At 35.3% G+C, this 15,300-nt stretch overlaps 3 protein-coding genes across 4 annotated transcripts; all 3 read left to right on the top strand.

Moving 5' to 3' along the window:
- Positions 1 to 3,363: 3,363 nt before the first annotated feature.
- LOC103328614 (protein C2-DOMAIN ABA-RELATED 4) lies at positions 3,364 to 4,348 on the top strand. The gene is made up of 2 exons (XM_089051157.1): positions 3,364 to 3,593; positions 3,745 to 4,348. The coding sequence occupies exons 1-2, from the start codon at positions 3,483 to 3,485 to the stop codon at positions 4,129 to 4,131; spliced, it is 498 nt and encodes a 165-aa protein (XP_088907283.1). The 5' UTR covers positions 3,364 to 3,482; the 3' UTR covers positions 4,132 to 4,348.
- A 4,410-nt stretch (positions 4,349 to 8,758) lies between these two features.
- LOC103328574 (protein C2-DOMAIN ABA-RELATED 4-like) lies at positions 8,759 to 9,711 on the top strand. Its single transcript, XM_089049527.1, has 2 exons — positions 8,759 to 8,993; positions 9,162 to 9,711. Exons 1-2 carry the CDS (start codon positions 8,883 to 8,885, stop codon positions 9,546 to 9,548), a joined length of 498 nt encoding a protein of 165 aa, XP_088905653.1. The 5' UTR covers positions 8,759 to 8,882; the 3' UTR covers positions 9,549 to 9,711.
- A 2,656-nt stretch (positions 9,712 to 12,367) lies between these two features.
- Positions 12,368 to 14,257, top strand: LOC103328573 (protein C2-DOMAIN ABA-RELATED 5-like). Of its 2 annotated transcripts, none has more exons than XM_016793883.2 (2): positions 12,368 to 12,815; positions 13,691 to 14,257. In XM_016793883.2, exons 1-2 carry the CDS (start codon positions 12,705 to 12,707, stop codon positions 14,069 to 14,071), a joined length of 492 nt encoding a protein of 163 aa, XP_016649369.1. In that variant the 5' UTR covers positions 12,368 to 12,704; the 3' UTR covers positions 14,072 to 14,257. The 2 variants fall into 2 exon arrangements, with proteins under 2 accessions (XP_016649369.1, XP_008229192.1); XM_008230970.3 differs by having other exon boundaries at positions 12,496 to 12,815; positions 13,694 to 14,257.
- Positions 14,258 to 15,300: the final 1,043 nt, after the last annotated feature.

Below are 15,300 nucleotides of genomic sequence, written 5' to 3'. Positions count from 1 at the left end.
GGAACCGCTGAAAGAGAGAATGAAGAATCGGCTCGATCGTTGGTGGTCTTCGATGATGGTCGCACGAATGGGTTGGTGGTCTTCGATGATCGTTGGTGGTCTTCGATGATCGTTGGTGGTCTGGAGGTTTCTGGAGGTGAAGTTGCAGAGGTTTCTGGAGGAGAAGTTGAAACGTCGCGCGAAAGGGTTGTGATTCAATTTTGGTTTCGGTTGATGTCGTTTTGGTTCAGTTTTGGCTTGATGTCGTTTTTCAATTTTGGTTTAAAACTAAATACTGAAAATGGCATATGTTGTAATTTTCATATTTTGTAATGGTATTTTTGTTACATTTTGTTTTTTTGCCTTTTGCTAATTAGACTAAATTGTATTTCTTTCTACTAAATTAGTAAACTATATTATGCTTTAAAACTAAAGCTCCCTAAAAGAAGTCACAATACCATAACAAATGACATTTAAAAAATACTTGAACGAAATTTGATCATTTGTTGACAACATAAGTCATATGCTTACTATATAACATCCGCATTGCAACAATTTTAAAAGGTGCAGATATGAAAATATTAAGATTGAAAATACTGTTATTAACATTTTTAATATAGAAAAGTTGAGCATAAACTGAAATTAACCGTAAACTTCCATAAGAATACGAGGAGAAAGTAATTATTACGGGCAACTCAAAATGTGACATGGAAAACACCATTCATATATCCTTTGGGAGAAGAAAAGGATAACTTAATTGAGAAGAAGTCAACCCCGCACCAATAAGCATCTTCCAACAAATTAGGTACAGCACACCAGATTTTGTGTTCTTTCAAAAAGAAAACAAACAAAAAGGGCAGATCGAGAAAATTAAATAAAATATTCCTAGATTCCATTTTAATAAGGAGAAGCAAAAAAAATATTCTATAGATTAAAAAGTAACGCTACAATATTTAAACTACCTAACTAACTAATATAATGCATGCGGATGCTTTTTCAACAATTCTAGAATGCATGAAATTAAATTTAAAACAACGTGCGAAAGAAACTACCTCGAATCTCTTCTCTCTTATTTGTCTCGTTGGTTACATGTTTTCTAGTGGGGTCCGCCAGTCCGGCAGTTGTTTTTTAAATATTAGTTTTGTGTTCATAATTTTCTTTTTCTCATCTATTATTATTGAGTGAATACTATTTGTCAACTAACTTTGATTAATTATAAACTAATTTAAGTTTTTTTTTGTTGTTGTTGAGATAAACTAATAATTAAAGTTGTTATCCCCAATCAAATTACACGCATTGCATGTGACATGTCTGATCTATTTACAAACTCGATAGTCATAAATCCATAAAATCTAAGACTTATGTGCGATCAAAAATTTCAGACCGTTGCTCGTGACCTAAGATGAGACGTAGTTTAATGCTTGCAGCTAAAGCAACGGACAATTTCAATGTGGTTTTTATTTTATTTTATATATGTTGGTTTTTTTTTATTCCAATGACTTTTGAGATCTTCATTGACTACTTATGCAATGACTTTTGAGTCTCATATGAATATACGAAATCAGCTCACTACACTTCTAAAAAGCTTAAAAAACTGTAATAATAATTCAAAGTTGAAAACGAAATTGTTTTTGTTCGGACAAAGAGAGGGAAACCTTTAGATATATAATATTGTAATTGAATAGTGTTAAATCGAATCAAACTGGGAGTATCATTATTTATTTAACGTCATTTTAAAAAAATGTGCTAATTTTTCCACTCCCCCCCTTCCATTATTATGGTGATGACCAGAGCTTCAACACAATTAACAAGCAACTGTCAACAATTCTTTCTTTTCTTTTAATGTTGGTTCATCAACACCAACGGTCAATTTGAACAAAGACTTGTAGGGATAAATATTTGTTAAACTATGGCTCTCTCTCTCTCTCTCTCTCTCTCTCTCTCTCTCTCTTTGGGTTAGATAATGTAAACAGTTCATTTTTTACCTCTTCCTTCAAAGATCGTTCTCGATACAAAGTCAGACAATTGAATCATGTCATTACCATCACCATCGTCTCAGTGTATTGGACACAAACAATCTTTTCTCATCATAATTAAAAAAGAATATAAAGTTAATCTTTCAAACCATATTTGTCTCTTTGGTTGTAATCTGCTCACGCCATCACATGTGGAGGTGATATTTGTTTGTACAAATTTCTCACGTTATCTGGGTGTAGATTTTTCTCGTTTCGAGTTTCTTTTTCTCTCTTCTTCAATTTTTATGAAATAAACAGAAATAAATAGACCACACTCAGAGATGTTAGCCAAAGACCATCTGGTGCATAAGTTAGTTCAATTGGATCTTTGATAAAAGATGTGGTAATGGTCAAAATGGATGAAGTTTTCTCTTACGGGGAGAGCCGGATGGGCTTAGCCATGTGTGGTGGCAGTTAGCTGTGTGGGAGAGGTAGAGATGAGATGGGCGACGGCAAGGAGAGAGAGGATTTTGTAGAGTTATTGGAATTACCTTGAACGCTTGGTGTAGCCATGTATTTATAGCCTCATTGTGTACTACGATTTTGGAAGAATAATTCTTATTTGGTTATGATTATTCTTCCTCAAAAAGATGATAGAAATTACTCTAAGAGATTTGGTGGAGATTGATTTCTTGATTTATGGAGATGTTCTTATAATAAATTAAAGATAATTTCTCTAATTAAGTAGGTAATTAGTTTGACCTAAAGAATATTCCTCTTTCATGTGTCGTCTTCTTATTGGTTGATGAAATATATGCTCCCAAAATATTCATGCCGTTACTAACAGAGATAAGAGAGAAATGAGCTAATAACACCAAAAGCTTTCCTCATCAAGGCAATATCCCAATGTGTTATCTCAACCTACTTGTCATTATCGATCCTCTCCCACATTTCACTGTGAATGACCAACTGTAACACAGTATTATTATTATTAAAGATATGAGTAGGAAACACCTAATTACATACATATTTACATTAATTATACTTGCTGTAATCTCGTACAGTGCAAGACTAGTTGAATCAAACAAGCCCACAATCTGACGCCTTGGATTGCCCGGTCAATTATAAACAAATAAAAACCCGCCCACTTAAACCAAACCCGACCCGTAAGCCAGTCTACCCCAAGTCAAACTTTGCACACACTCTAAATAAAAAAATGCAAAATGAAAGAGAAAAAGGAAGAACGAAGGAAAGGCAAAGTGAAAAAGTCTACAGGAGCGCGTGAGACTTGCTGGTTTTGATGTTGATTGGAAGCATAACTCACGTTGAAAATATTAAGGGCGTATGGGATAATGGGAAGCTTCTAGCTAAATCACAAAGCCATAGCCTTCACAAACTTTTGTGTATAAAAGGCAAGGAAAGCTTAAAACGAGACTCATCCAACTGTTTAGAAACAGAGCCTTTAAATTCCTTTGGGATTTTCGGTGCTACTTGAATTGTGAAAACCATAAACCCAGTTTGATTAATCTGATCTTGATCTAATATTTGATGGAGAACTTGATGGGTCTTCTGAGGATTCACATCCAAAGAGGAGTGAACCTTGCTGTTAGAGACATGAGAAGCAGTGACCCTTATGTTGTTATCAAAATGGGCAAGCAGGTAACTCATTTCTTTGATCATGAAAATGGTCGATTTTTCTTTTCTTTTTTCTTGAATCTTGATCCATTTGGACTCATGGGTTTCTGGGTTTTGAGTTGATGCTTGTTCATTTCAATTGATTGCTTATGAAACCAATTTTCTGATATTGCAGAAGTTGAAAACTCGAGTGGTGAAGAGGAATGTGAATCCTGAGTGGGATGAAAGATTGACTCTTTCTGTTGCAGATGCAAATCTTCCGATCATGGTTTGTGTGTATGATAAAGATACGTTTAGTTTTGATGACAAAATGGGAGATGCAGAGTTTGAGATTGGTTCATTCATTAAAGCCTTGAAGATGCGCTCGGAAGGCTTAACAGATGGAACCATAATTGACAGAGTGAACCCAAATAGGGAAAACTGCCTTGCTAAAGAGAGCTGCATCATCTGGTCCAACGGAAAACTTGTCCAGAACATAGTCCTCAGACTCAGAAATGTGGAGTGTGGGGAAGTTGAACTTCAATTGCAGTGGATTGATGTTCCAATTTCTAGGGGTCTCTAGATTGCATCCTCTCTCTCTCTCTCTCTCTCTTTGTTTTCCTGTATATTTGTATTTGGGGGCCCTGCTTCTTCAATTCTTTTGTTCATAGATATGAGAGTGGTGTTTTTAAGTTTTTATCCTCCCATGTGTTGGTGTCAATCCTATGGGATGTGAGAAAAGTTTGAACAGCTTCATTTTCATTTTCTAATAAAATTACAATTTATTTGATTAATTCAAATCACCGTGTGTGAAGCTGTTGATGCCAAAAAATTGTAATCAACAGTCAGTCAGTTCAATCAGGTGGATTAACAAAGGTTGCCGAGCAGTGGAGCTGGAAAGCTCTGTTACTCAACCACCGCTGTCTCTCATACTTGTTTTGGTGTCTGATGGTCTTCCAGGTCCTCCTTAATTTTTTTTTTAGAGTAGGAGATTTCCTTCTTTTGATGGATTGTAGCGATTCAGATGAAGGTGCTTCTGTAGTTTGTCTCAAATACTGCCTTCTATGTATTTCCTTGCGGTTGCCTTTTGGCTTCGAATCAATTCATGGTTGACCAAAAAACAAAAAAAAAAACTTCACTGTCATTCCTTAGGATTCCACCAGCACCAATCTGACCAGAATTACCTCTTCACAAAATGTGACCACTTGCTTACTCTCTTTCAGCATCCTAAACCACATCGCAACAATTTTATAAAATACGAGTACTGAAATGTTAAACTTGAAAACACGAGTAATATTCATTATGGTTAAAAATTAAGAGTACTAAATTGAAATTAACCGTAAACCTCTTTAACGATTTACTGAACCAATGTTACCAGGGGAAAGTAATTATGCGCAACTGAAATTAGGTGCAGCACACCAGATTTTTTGTTCTTGAAACAGGAAACAAAGAGAAGGGAAGATGGAGAAAATTACAATAAATATTCCTAGATTCCTTTTTAAATTAGTCTTTTCTGAAAGGAGGAGCAAATTCTATGAAGTAAGGGTATCTACCTTAACTTATAGCTAGAATTCACGTGTCCGCAGTAGCCGCGGCTCTCGCCTTTTCAAGAATTCTAGAATCCATGACATCACTTGAAAACAACCCCGAAGCGAAGAAACTACCCCGAATATCTTATATCAGACTTTTTTGTCTTGTTGGTTACATGTCTCTACTTTATATGAGACTTTTTTTGGGTATGCAAGTCAGTTTTTCTACAACATGGAAAAAGGGGACCGGGGGGACTGTGTGTGCCACAAAAGGGAAGAAACTACCCTGATGCCATTCCACCATGTTCACTGTGAATAATAGAAAACAAGGGACTGAACAGGGACAAAAGGGAAGAAACTAATCAAATTCGAGCCAACAGAGTCATTAAAAAAAAGAATATTAGCAACATTCTCTCTAACCTTCTTTTTTGAACCTTCGTTCTTTTTCTCATGACATGTGTAACTTATGTTACATTTAATATCATTAATACATGAGACAATTTTGGCTTTTATTTTCTAGATTTACCCTTATGCCTTGATACTTGACACTGCTAAATCCAAAAAATAAAAAATCGCATTAAAAAAATCCTTTATTTTATATATGTTGGTTACCAAATTATAAACTTGTTACATAAAATTCTTCTTGTAGATGCATTGACTATTGAGATCTTTTTTTTTTTTTTTTTTTGTAACAATGACTATTGAGATCTTCACTGACTACTTATGCTCATTAGGCATTTCAAGAGTCTCATATGAACATATATATGAAATCAGCTCCCTATATCTCAAAAAATCTTTAAAAAATTGTAATAATATACTTCAAAGTTGAAATCAAAATTGTTTTATTTGAAAGAGAGAGAGTACTGGACTTTCAATATATAATGTGTCTAATGATACAACAGGCTCAGCTAGGTCTCAAAAAATTTAGAAGCCCACAACCGTGGCATAACAGGCTCAGCCAGGTCTCAAAACATGCATAAATACGAGGCCTAAAACATGAAGCCATTGACTAAAGCCCATGGCCCAAAGAACATGGTTTGAAATCTCGGCTCAAATACCAGGGAATGACCCAATTCTTAGGCCCAACCAGTTATGTATGGCAAAAAAATTTACCGAACTCAAAGATTGGCATTTTTCGGCAGAGTAAAATCACAGAACCGATTGAGGCAAGGAAATTATGTGCACCATCTCGAGAAGAGTATTGGGCAACAGAGTAAAAGGAATTATGGGACATCGAGCTACTTCTCGGAACTTGAGCTTATCAGAGAGTAGAAGCCTTGAAACTTGAAAAGAAGGTGGGTGTAGGGAACAACCATCAAAACTCGTGATCGAGAAGAATTTAGGCAGTGAGAAGGCGGCTCATGCAAAAGATTTGGGCGCTGGTTGTAGAATCTCGACACCTTCTGAAGGCGACAAGCTTTGCCTATAAATAATAGAACATGTTTCTTTCGAAAACAACCAATCTCTCAACACAAATCAAGATGTTGCTCAATGTATTCCCTAAAACTAGACTTAGATAAATTTTACTGCTTTTCTTAGGATTCAACTTAGCATATCACAAACTTTGCTTAATTATCCTTTTCTCATGATAACATTTGAGATTTTCTATTTAAACCTCACACTTATCTTTGTTCACCATAATACTTAAATTATTAAGCTGTAAATTTTATTATTATGTAAAAAGACAAAAAAGGTCATCCAACTTAATATTTAACCCTAGTACATTTATACACACACCTCCATACACCCTACTACTCTTCATATTAAGTTTTAGAAAAATACAAACTCTTTCTACATCGTATTGCCAGAGATGTAGAACATTGAAGAGCATGTCTCAATCTACGTGGGAGCTAATGGATGGACTTGTTAATTGTTTGGCTGTAATGATCTTATTATCTTCCCTTTGTTGATTGCTTTTGTTTTTTTATTTTTTATTTTTTTAAAAATACCTAATGTTTTGGTAAATCTGTTCTCTTTCTCTAGAAAATATTAAATTTCGGATTTGGGTTGTTTGTGTTTTTTTTTGGGCTGGGAATAGTAATATTATTATCACTTCTGGCATTCCAATGCGCATCTAAAATCATAATCCTATTGCTGCAACTTCAATAGTTGGGTAATTTTTCTAGTTTCTTTTCCACTATGATAAAAGCTTCAATGTTTTCTTTATTGATGGCTGATCAGATGGCCTACTCCTAGTGCAAAGTGTAGCACCTCAAGTACCAGTTTTATCTCATCTCGCATCGGAACGTTCGTACCAACTTCATTCTCATTGTAAATTTCTCTCATAACAACTTCCCTTGACTTACTCTGTATGCTTGCTCCTGAATTCGTCAACCTACCATTGCTTAAAATTTCTAGCATGATCTCCCCAAAGCTGTATACATTCCTCCTCTAAGGGTAGCTTGTGGGGTTTAAATAAAAAATTTCTTTTCTTTCTTATTTTTTCAGATTGAGGTGTATTTAAGAGTAGTTTGGGAAGATAGTGGGGTCTTTATAGAAATTGTGAAATTTTAAATTAAAAGTTGGGGTGAACTAAGAGAAGTGTGAGGTTTAAATAGAAAATCTCTAAAATTTTCTGAGTTTGACAAAATGGGAGATGCAGACTTAGATAAATTTTACTGCTTTTGTTTTTTATTTTATTTTTTTATTTTATTTGAAATTGTCCTTTGCTTTAGCTGCAAGCATTAAACCACGTCTCATTTGAGGTCACCGGCAATGACCTTAAATTATTGATCACACATAAGTCAAATTGGGTGTATAACGTTTTAGAATTATATGATATATTAAATCAGTGTGCTGAATCATTATTAAGTTGATGACCGGATCTTCAAAACCATTAATAAGCAACTGCAAACAATATTTATGTTTATTTTTTTTTAATATACATAATAATATAAATTATTTTAAATTAATTTAATCTACGAGAAAAGGAATTCGAATTTGAGTGCAAGGGAAGGTGGGTTCACTGCCCTAACGAAACCATGTTTGTCTTTCTGTTTTTAATCTTCTCAGATCATCACATGTGAAAGTGATATTCATGTCGTTACTAACAAAAGATGAGAGTATGACCTAATACCAGCCAAAGCCTTCCTCATCAAGGAAAAATTCCCCAAAATGTTGTCTTTACCTACTTGTTATTATGGATCCTCCCAAATTTAACTCCGAATGATCAACTGTAACACCGCATTGTATGATGATTAGGAAACACCTAATTACATACATATTTACATTAATTATACTTGCTGTAATCTCGTATAGTCCAAGTCGAGCTGAGTCAAATAAGCCCGGATGTAGCCTGTAATTGACCACACACACAGTGACATTCACCATCACAATCCGGCACCTTGGGGCGCCCGGTCAATTATAATTAAACAAATAAAAACCCGCCCACTTAAACAAAAACCCGACCCGTAAGTCATTCGACCCCAAGTCAAACTATGTACACTCACTAAATAAATAAAAAATGCAGCCTGAAAGAAAAAAGGAAAAACAAGGGAAAGGCAAAACGAAAGTGAAAGAGTCTAGAGGAGCGCGTGACTCTTGCTGGTTTGATTTGATGTTGATTGGTCGCCGTTGAAAAATAATTAGGCACATAGGATGATGGGTGGCTTCTAGTAAAAGCACAAAGGAGGAAGGCATAGTCTTCACAACTTTTTGTGTATAAAAGGAAAAGAAAGCCAGCGGTTTGGTATCAAGAACTCGTTCAACCACTTCACTGTTTAGAAACAGAGCCTTTTAAACTCCTCTGGGATTTTCGGTGCTACTTGAATTGTGAAAAGCATACAACCAGTTTGATTAATATTTGATGGAGAACTTGATGGGTCTTCTGAGAATTCACATCCAAAGAGGAGTGAACCTTGCTGTTAGAGACATGAGAAGCAGTGACCCTTATGTTGTTGTCAAAATGGGCAAGCAGGTAATTCATTTGGCTACTTTTTTTGTGTGTGTGTGTGGTGAAAATGGTATATTTTTGTGATGTTTTTCTTGAATCTTGATCCATTTGGACTTACGGGTTTCTGGGTTTTGATTTGATGCTTTTTCATTTCAATTGATTGCTTATGAAACCAATTTTCTGATATTGCAGAAGTTGAAAACTCGAGTGGTGAAGAGGAATTTGAATCCTGAGTGGGATGAAAGATTGACTCTTTCCGTTGCAGATGCAAATCTTCCGATCATGGTTTGTGTGTATGATAAAGATACGTTTAGTTTTGATGACAAAATGGGAGATGCAGAGTTTGAGATTGGTTCATTCATTAAGGTCTTGAAGATGCGCTTGGAAGGCTTAACAGATGGAACCATAATTGACAGAGCGAAACCAACTAGGGAAAACTGCCTTGCTGAAGAGAGCTGCATCATGTGGTCCAACGGAAAACTTGTCCAGAACATAGTCCTCAGACTCAGAAATGTGGAGTGTGGGGAAGTTGAACTTCAATTGCAGTGGATTGATGTTCCAAGTTCTAGGGGTCTCTAGATTGCATCCTGGTTATTGAATTCTTTTGTTCATAGATGTGAGAGATAGAGTGGTGTTTTTGAGTTTTTATCCTCCCATGTATTGGTGTCAATTTTATGGGATGTGAGAAAAGTTCGAACAGATTGAGTTTCATTTTCTATTAAAAATTACAATTTATTTGATTCATTCATATTATTGTGTGTGATTTTGTTGATGCCAACTAGCACCAATCTGACCAGAATAACATCTTCCTTCTGGTATGATCAATAATGATTTTTTATTTTTTATTATTGCAAAACGTACCTGAGGTTAATGAAATTATCAGGTTAAATTCTTTTTTGTTTTGTTTTTTATTTTTATGTTCGTAGTCCTCAAAGTTAATATATGTGCTCACAAGTAGTTCCTACCATCACTTCCGTAAAGAAGTCTGACATGACACGCATATGAGACTTCACATATCCAATAAGGGTGGAAATTCAATTTTGAAATTTTTATTAACATTGTGAAGGGAAGTACCTCTAACCATAAACTTAATCTAGAAGGGAAATTATAATCCGACTCGCAACCAAATTATTGTGTGAAGTTGATAGCAAAAATTGGACTAACAAACAGAATAGCCAATTAGGCAACAATACATAAAGATGCAAAATTAAGAATGCAAAGAGTGTCGATCAGAATGATATTGGTGTTTTGACAAACAAATAATCTCCAATGCATTATTCAATGGAAGGATTTGTAGACAATCTTTTTGTGTTATGAATTCCATATCTTTGATGAGTACTCAAGCGAATCTACCACTGAAAAGATATGTAATATTGAGAAGGATAATGCTAGGCTTACCACATTTATATACCATATTGTGTATTATCTCTCTAATAGAGATGAAGCTTGCCAATATAATGGGACCCTCTATTAAAGAGGTGCTAGACAATATGTTATACCTAACATTTTCCTATTGGAAAATTTACGCACCAAAGTAATTAGAAGTTCAAATTACAACCACTTTATTATCCTCCCTAGTTATGACTCACTAGTTTGTTGACATCATCATCCTCAGAATTAGAACCTCATTTGCTTTTGATTATGAGTAAAAATATCCCATTCGGTAACGTTTTTGGAGCATGTTTTATGAGAATATTTTATAAGAAGGAAAACGAGAAAATGGATTTGCATTTTTAAGATTCAAAAATGCGTCTGGTAGATTAATTGGAAAAAGAATTCAAAAATAAAAATAGTGAAAAGGTGTCTGGTATGACAACTTGAGAATAATAATAAAAAATAACATTTTGTTGTTGTTGGATGACTTCCTTTAATTTTAATTTTCCATTAAAATGCATACTATGTGAGTGATTTTTCAATGTCATTTTTGTTAATATCTCATCCATATATATATATATGATTTAAAAAATAATAGAATTCTAATGTTAAAAAAGATGCAATTAAATAATAAAAAAAGAACAATCCTACCCCTCTCTCTCTCTCTGTCTCTCTGTCTCTCTCTTCTTTCTCCCTCTGCTCTGTCTCTATCTCTCTCTCCTCCTCTCTCTGCTCTCCTAATTATCACATACCTTGTGACTGTAATAAAGCATAGCAGATTGGAATTCTACCAAATTCTTCGATCTTGGCCAACTCAAATGTAAAATAAAACAAAACCAAATTAGGTAATTGAAATTCATCACCAAGACTTTCACAACCATCAGCCAAATTTTGTCACAGACGAGACAGGTTACGACGAGGAATGGGTCTGGGACTGTGTTTTCAAGAGGACGAGATGAGGAGGCGGCGAAGAGAGAGAGATGGAGGAACGCTGAGAGAGGCAGTGGGGTCTTCCTCTTTTCGTGTGGGTTTCTCCGGGTTTCCATTAAACCATTTCTCGTGTTTTCACTTTTCCTTTGAAAATGGGGAAAACAACAAAAAGCCGTTTTCTAACTTAAAGAAGAAAAGTTGAGTTTGTTTTCTAACTTTGTTTTCCGCGTTTTCCTAGTTCACACCACCGAACGCACTTTGGGTTGTTTTTGTTTTGGGAAAACGGAAAACGGAAAACGGCGTGGGAAAACGTTACCGAACGACACCTAAAGTTCTTGCTCGGAACTTTCAAGGCATACAAAAAATGCATAAAAGTCGGCAAAATTGCATCATTTTCATTCTAAATCTTATTTATTAACAGAAAATAAGAAGTTGTCACATTCATTATTAATTACCCTCCCATATATATATTTGAGTGAAATTACCAACTGTAATACTGTGTATGAACATGACTCATGATGAGGACCCTTAAAGACTCTTTGATTGGAATCTTGGACAAAGATGGTCATCCTTGCCCCCCACTTCACAGCACTTGAGGAATGCTAGGTCAGATTTCGACGTCCTCTGCCCATCTATGGCACTGCTTGTTTCTTTTCTTTATCTGACGTTTCTTCTTTAACTTGTATCTTGTTTGGTCTTCGGCTGTGATGTATGCGTGCTTGTAGTCTCCTCCTAATTGGACTCCTGCTTCTGTATTTTGCTTGCGCTATTTGTGCCTTGGTATTGATTTCCAGGTTCCACAAAAAAAAAAAAAAAAAAAAAAAAAAAAAAAAATCATACCTGAGCCAGCTTAGAACTCGTTTTTCTTTTGTTTTTACCATAAAGAATAAACATAACAAACTTGTAGTCCTTCTCTATTGGAGCATAGTCAATTTGAGCACACAATCAGGCTCATTGGACTCCGAGTGGGATAATTTTGCCCCTAAAAGTCAAAATTTTAACACCATCTCACCCCAAAATAGCTACGAACGGTTATAGTTCAATAAAAAAAAAATCTTGATTTACAAATCAGTGGTCTCATATTCGAATCTTAATGATAGTTTGATAGTGTGTGAGAACTCTAGTCTTTCTTTCTAATTTTTACAGAAAAATTAAAAAAATCTCTCCTCAAAATGACAAATAAAATAAAATAGAAGGCAAAATAAACGAGTAGAAGAGTCCGGAAGAGCGCGTGAACAGTTGAGAAAACAGAGACTTGTAGCTATTGGGGTCAATATAAAAGGTTGTGGTTTGGTAGCCAACTTCACTCAGGCACTGAGATTTAGACTGAGGCTCTCAAATTGCAAATCGAACCTCTCATCCTCCTCCTACTCCTGGGATTTCTGGTGCTTCTTACTTTGTGAAGAAAAATAAAGTTAAAATCTGGATCCAATGGAGAACATGATGGGTCTTCTGAGAATTCACATCCAAAGAGGAGTGAAACTTGCTGTTAGAGACATGAGAAGCAGTGACCCTTATGTTGTTATCAAAATGGGCAAGCAGGTAATGGCTGTCTTTAATCATGAAAATGGTCTACTTTTCAGATAATTTTTATTTTGCTGTTGTATTTCTGGATCCATTTGCATTTCTGGGTTTCTTGGTTTTGTTGTTATTTTCTACAAATTTAGGTGATTGATAGCAATACATGGATCTGGTAGGATCACTTGGTGTTTCATTGTACATATACATATTTTCTGTTTAAATTGTACTAATGTTTGTTTGGGTTGAAGTCATGTCTTCTGGAAACCTCTTAAACACCTTTTTTTTTTTTGGCCTTATTAGTTGTTGCTTTTTTCATAGTATTAAAAACTCCAACCACACAAGAGGGTATCTGAAAAAGAAAAAGAAAAGAGAAAGGAATCTATTTCTTTTTGTTTTCTTTCATGGTAAAGATTAAAGAACAGTAAATGAAGGTATTTAAATCTACCTTGTGAATGGTTTTCTTATTTTCTGTCTGTTGCTGAAAACATTTGTTTTGATTTCCAGAATATTGATATCACTAAGGGTTCTGGTTTGTAATTTTATTTGAAGTCATCAAGAAATTATTATTTTTTGATCTGGTGGTAATGTTTCCCGTCTTCACCAAACAAAATCTGGTAGTACTGTTGCTTCTGTGGAGGACATTTGCTTTCTCGGTTAACAGTGCTATCCCTGTGACATGCAAGTCCCTCTCGTGTCCCGCGGGAATGAAAAAGACGGGTTCAGGCACATTAATTATTGACCAGGAAATCAATGAACACCCAACTTTGCTATGTGGTGGTTCTTCACCAAACAACTTTCTGAATTATGTCTTGTTATGGTTAAGAGCTTTGAGAAATTGATGTGATTCCAAATATCTATCGTTTCAACTGATAGCTTGTTGAATTTATGTTCAAAAGCAGAAGGTGAAAACCAAGGTGGTGAAGAAGAATGTGAATCCTGAGTGGAATGAAGATTTGACACTCTCAGTTGCAGACCCAAATCTCCCAATCAGGCTTTATGTGTATGACAGAGACACCTTTAGTTTTGATGATAAGATGGGGGATGCAGAGTTTGAGATTGCGACATTTATTAAGGTCTTGAAGATGCGCTTGGAAGGCCTCCCAGATGGGACAATAATCACAAAAGTGCAACCAAATAGGCAAAACTGCCTTGCTGAAGAGAGCTACATTGTCTGGTCCAAAGGCCAACTTGTCCAAAACATGGTCCTCAGACTGAGAAATGTGGAGTGTGGGGAAGTTGAACTTCAATTGCAGTGGATTGATATTCCTACCTCTTAAGGGTCTCTAGATTTGCATTGCATCCACACGGTCTATGTGTATAGTTTTGAGTCTTTGGTTCATGAATGTCAGAATAGTGATGTTTTAGAAGGGTATCCACCTATGTAGTATGTATTGCTAACATATGGGATGTGAGAAAACAAATTAGAATAACTTGATTTTCATTATGTAGTACATTACTGTTTATTTGATTCTCATTTTGATTTCAAATAATTTTTTTAATCCTCATTTTAGGCCTGTAAAACTGGCCCAAGCTCGATGGGCTAGTCCAAATCCAATCCTATTTTTTGAGCTATGGGGGCGAGAAAGAAGTTAAAATACCTAGCTAAAAGAGCAAGAAGACAATATGTTAAGGGTTTCTAAGGCACGACAGAGCTACCAGCGCTTATAAATCGGAGAGGCAATGTCAGAGCAGTAAGAACAAGCACCTTGTAGGTGTTGTAACTGTTAATCTCAAGCATTCACTCTTTCCTTATTTGCCTTTTCCTTCCAAACCTCCATCTCAAAATCTAAACACCACACAAACCTTTCTACAAGACATTGTCCTAAGATTCAAACATCGAAGTTGCCTCTTTCTCTTTTACTAGAGTTATGGGCAATTAGCTATTATACCACGAGCCTCAGTAGCCAAGCTAAGTTTTGGTTTATCATAATTGTTCAAAACCATAGATTCTCTTATTGGTAATAACCATTTAAGAAAACCAAAGCACTCTCTAGGAATTTGCACTATTTCTGAGTTCTTTAGTCCAAATCTATAAACCTAAGAAAAGGGGCAACGTCAGAATCAAACTCGTTTGTTACGACGGTACAAGAATTCCTGTAAGTCAGAGGAATGAAAAGCAGAGAAACCATCAACAATTGGAAAAAAGACGGAAAGCAGAAAAATATAACCGCCGTAAATAACATTAAATTAAATACAGGTAAATATACGAAACCTAAATGCAGAGGGTTATGATCCATAACGCCATATACCAAGTGGGGTTTGATATCATTTGTCACAACTTAGCTGGACATCCACTTGTTTACACCAATCATACGTGATATTTTAGAAGGAACATTAACAAATGAAGCTCCATTTAATGCTTATATTATATAGGCTAAATTGACCAATATATTATAATATATGATTCAGCGCACATACAAGCTACCCAAGTTACTTGGTGATCACACACGTCCCTTTCCACTTCTCGCTTTGGCCAATGTTTTTCTTTAAGACTTTACTCCCATTT

This window comes from Prunus mume, linkage group LG4 (genome assembly GCF_029339155.1).
Source record: "Prunus mume cultivar Tortuosa linkage group LG4, ASM2933915v1, whole genome shotgun sequence".
Lineage (NCBI taxonomy): Eukaryota > Viridiplantae > Streptophyta > Magnoliopsida > Rosales > Rosaceae > Prunus > Prunus mume.
The sequence above is the reverse complement of the archived record's forward strand: the minus strand, read 5'-3'. Positions and strand labels throughout refer to the sequence as shown.

Coding starts and splice junctions, on each gene's coding strand:
- LOC103328574 (XM_089049527.1), top strand. CDS start 8,883: ATGGAGAACTTGATGGGTCTTCTGAGAATTCACATCCAAAGAGGAGTG. Junction 8,994..9,161: donor TTGTCAAAATGGGCAAGCAG/GTAATTCATTTG, acceptor CTGATATTGCAG/AAGTTGAAAACTCGAGTGGT.
- LOC103328573 (XM_016793883.2), top strand. CDS start 12,705: ATGGAGAACATGATGGGTCTTCTGAGAATTCACATCCAAAGAGGAGTG. Junction 12,816..13,690: donor TTATCAAAATGGGCAAGCAG/GTAATGGCTGTC, acceptor TATGTTCAAAAG/CAGAAGGTGAAAACCAAGGT.
- LOC103328614 (XM_089051157.1), top strand. CDS start 3,483: ATGGAGAACTTGATGGGTCTTCTGAGGATTCACATCCAAAGAGGAGTG. Junction 3,594..3,744: donor TTATCAAAATGGGCAAGCAG/GTAACTCATTTC, acceptor CTGATATTGCAG/AAGTTGAAAACTCGAGTGGT.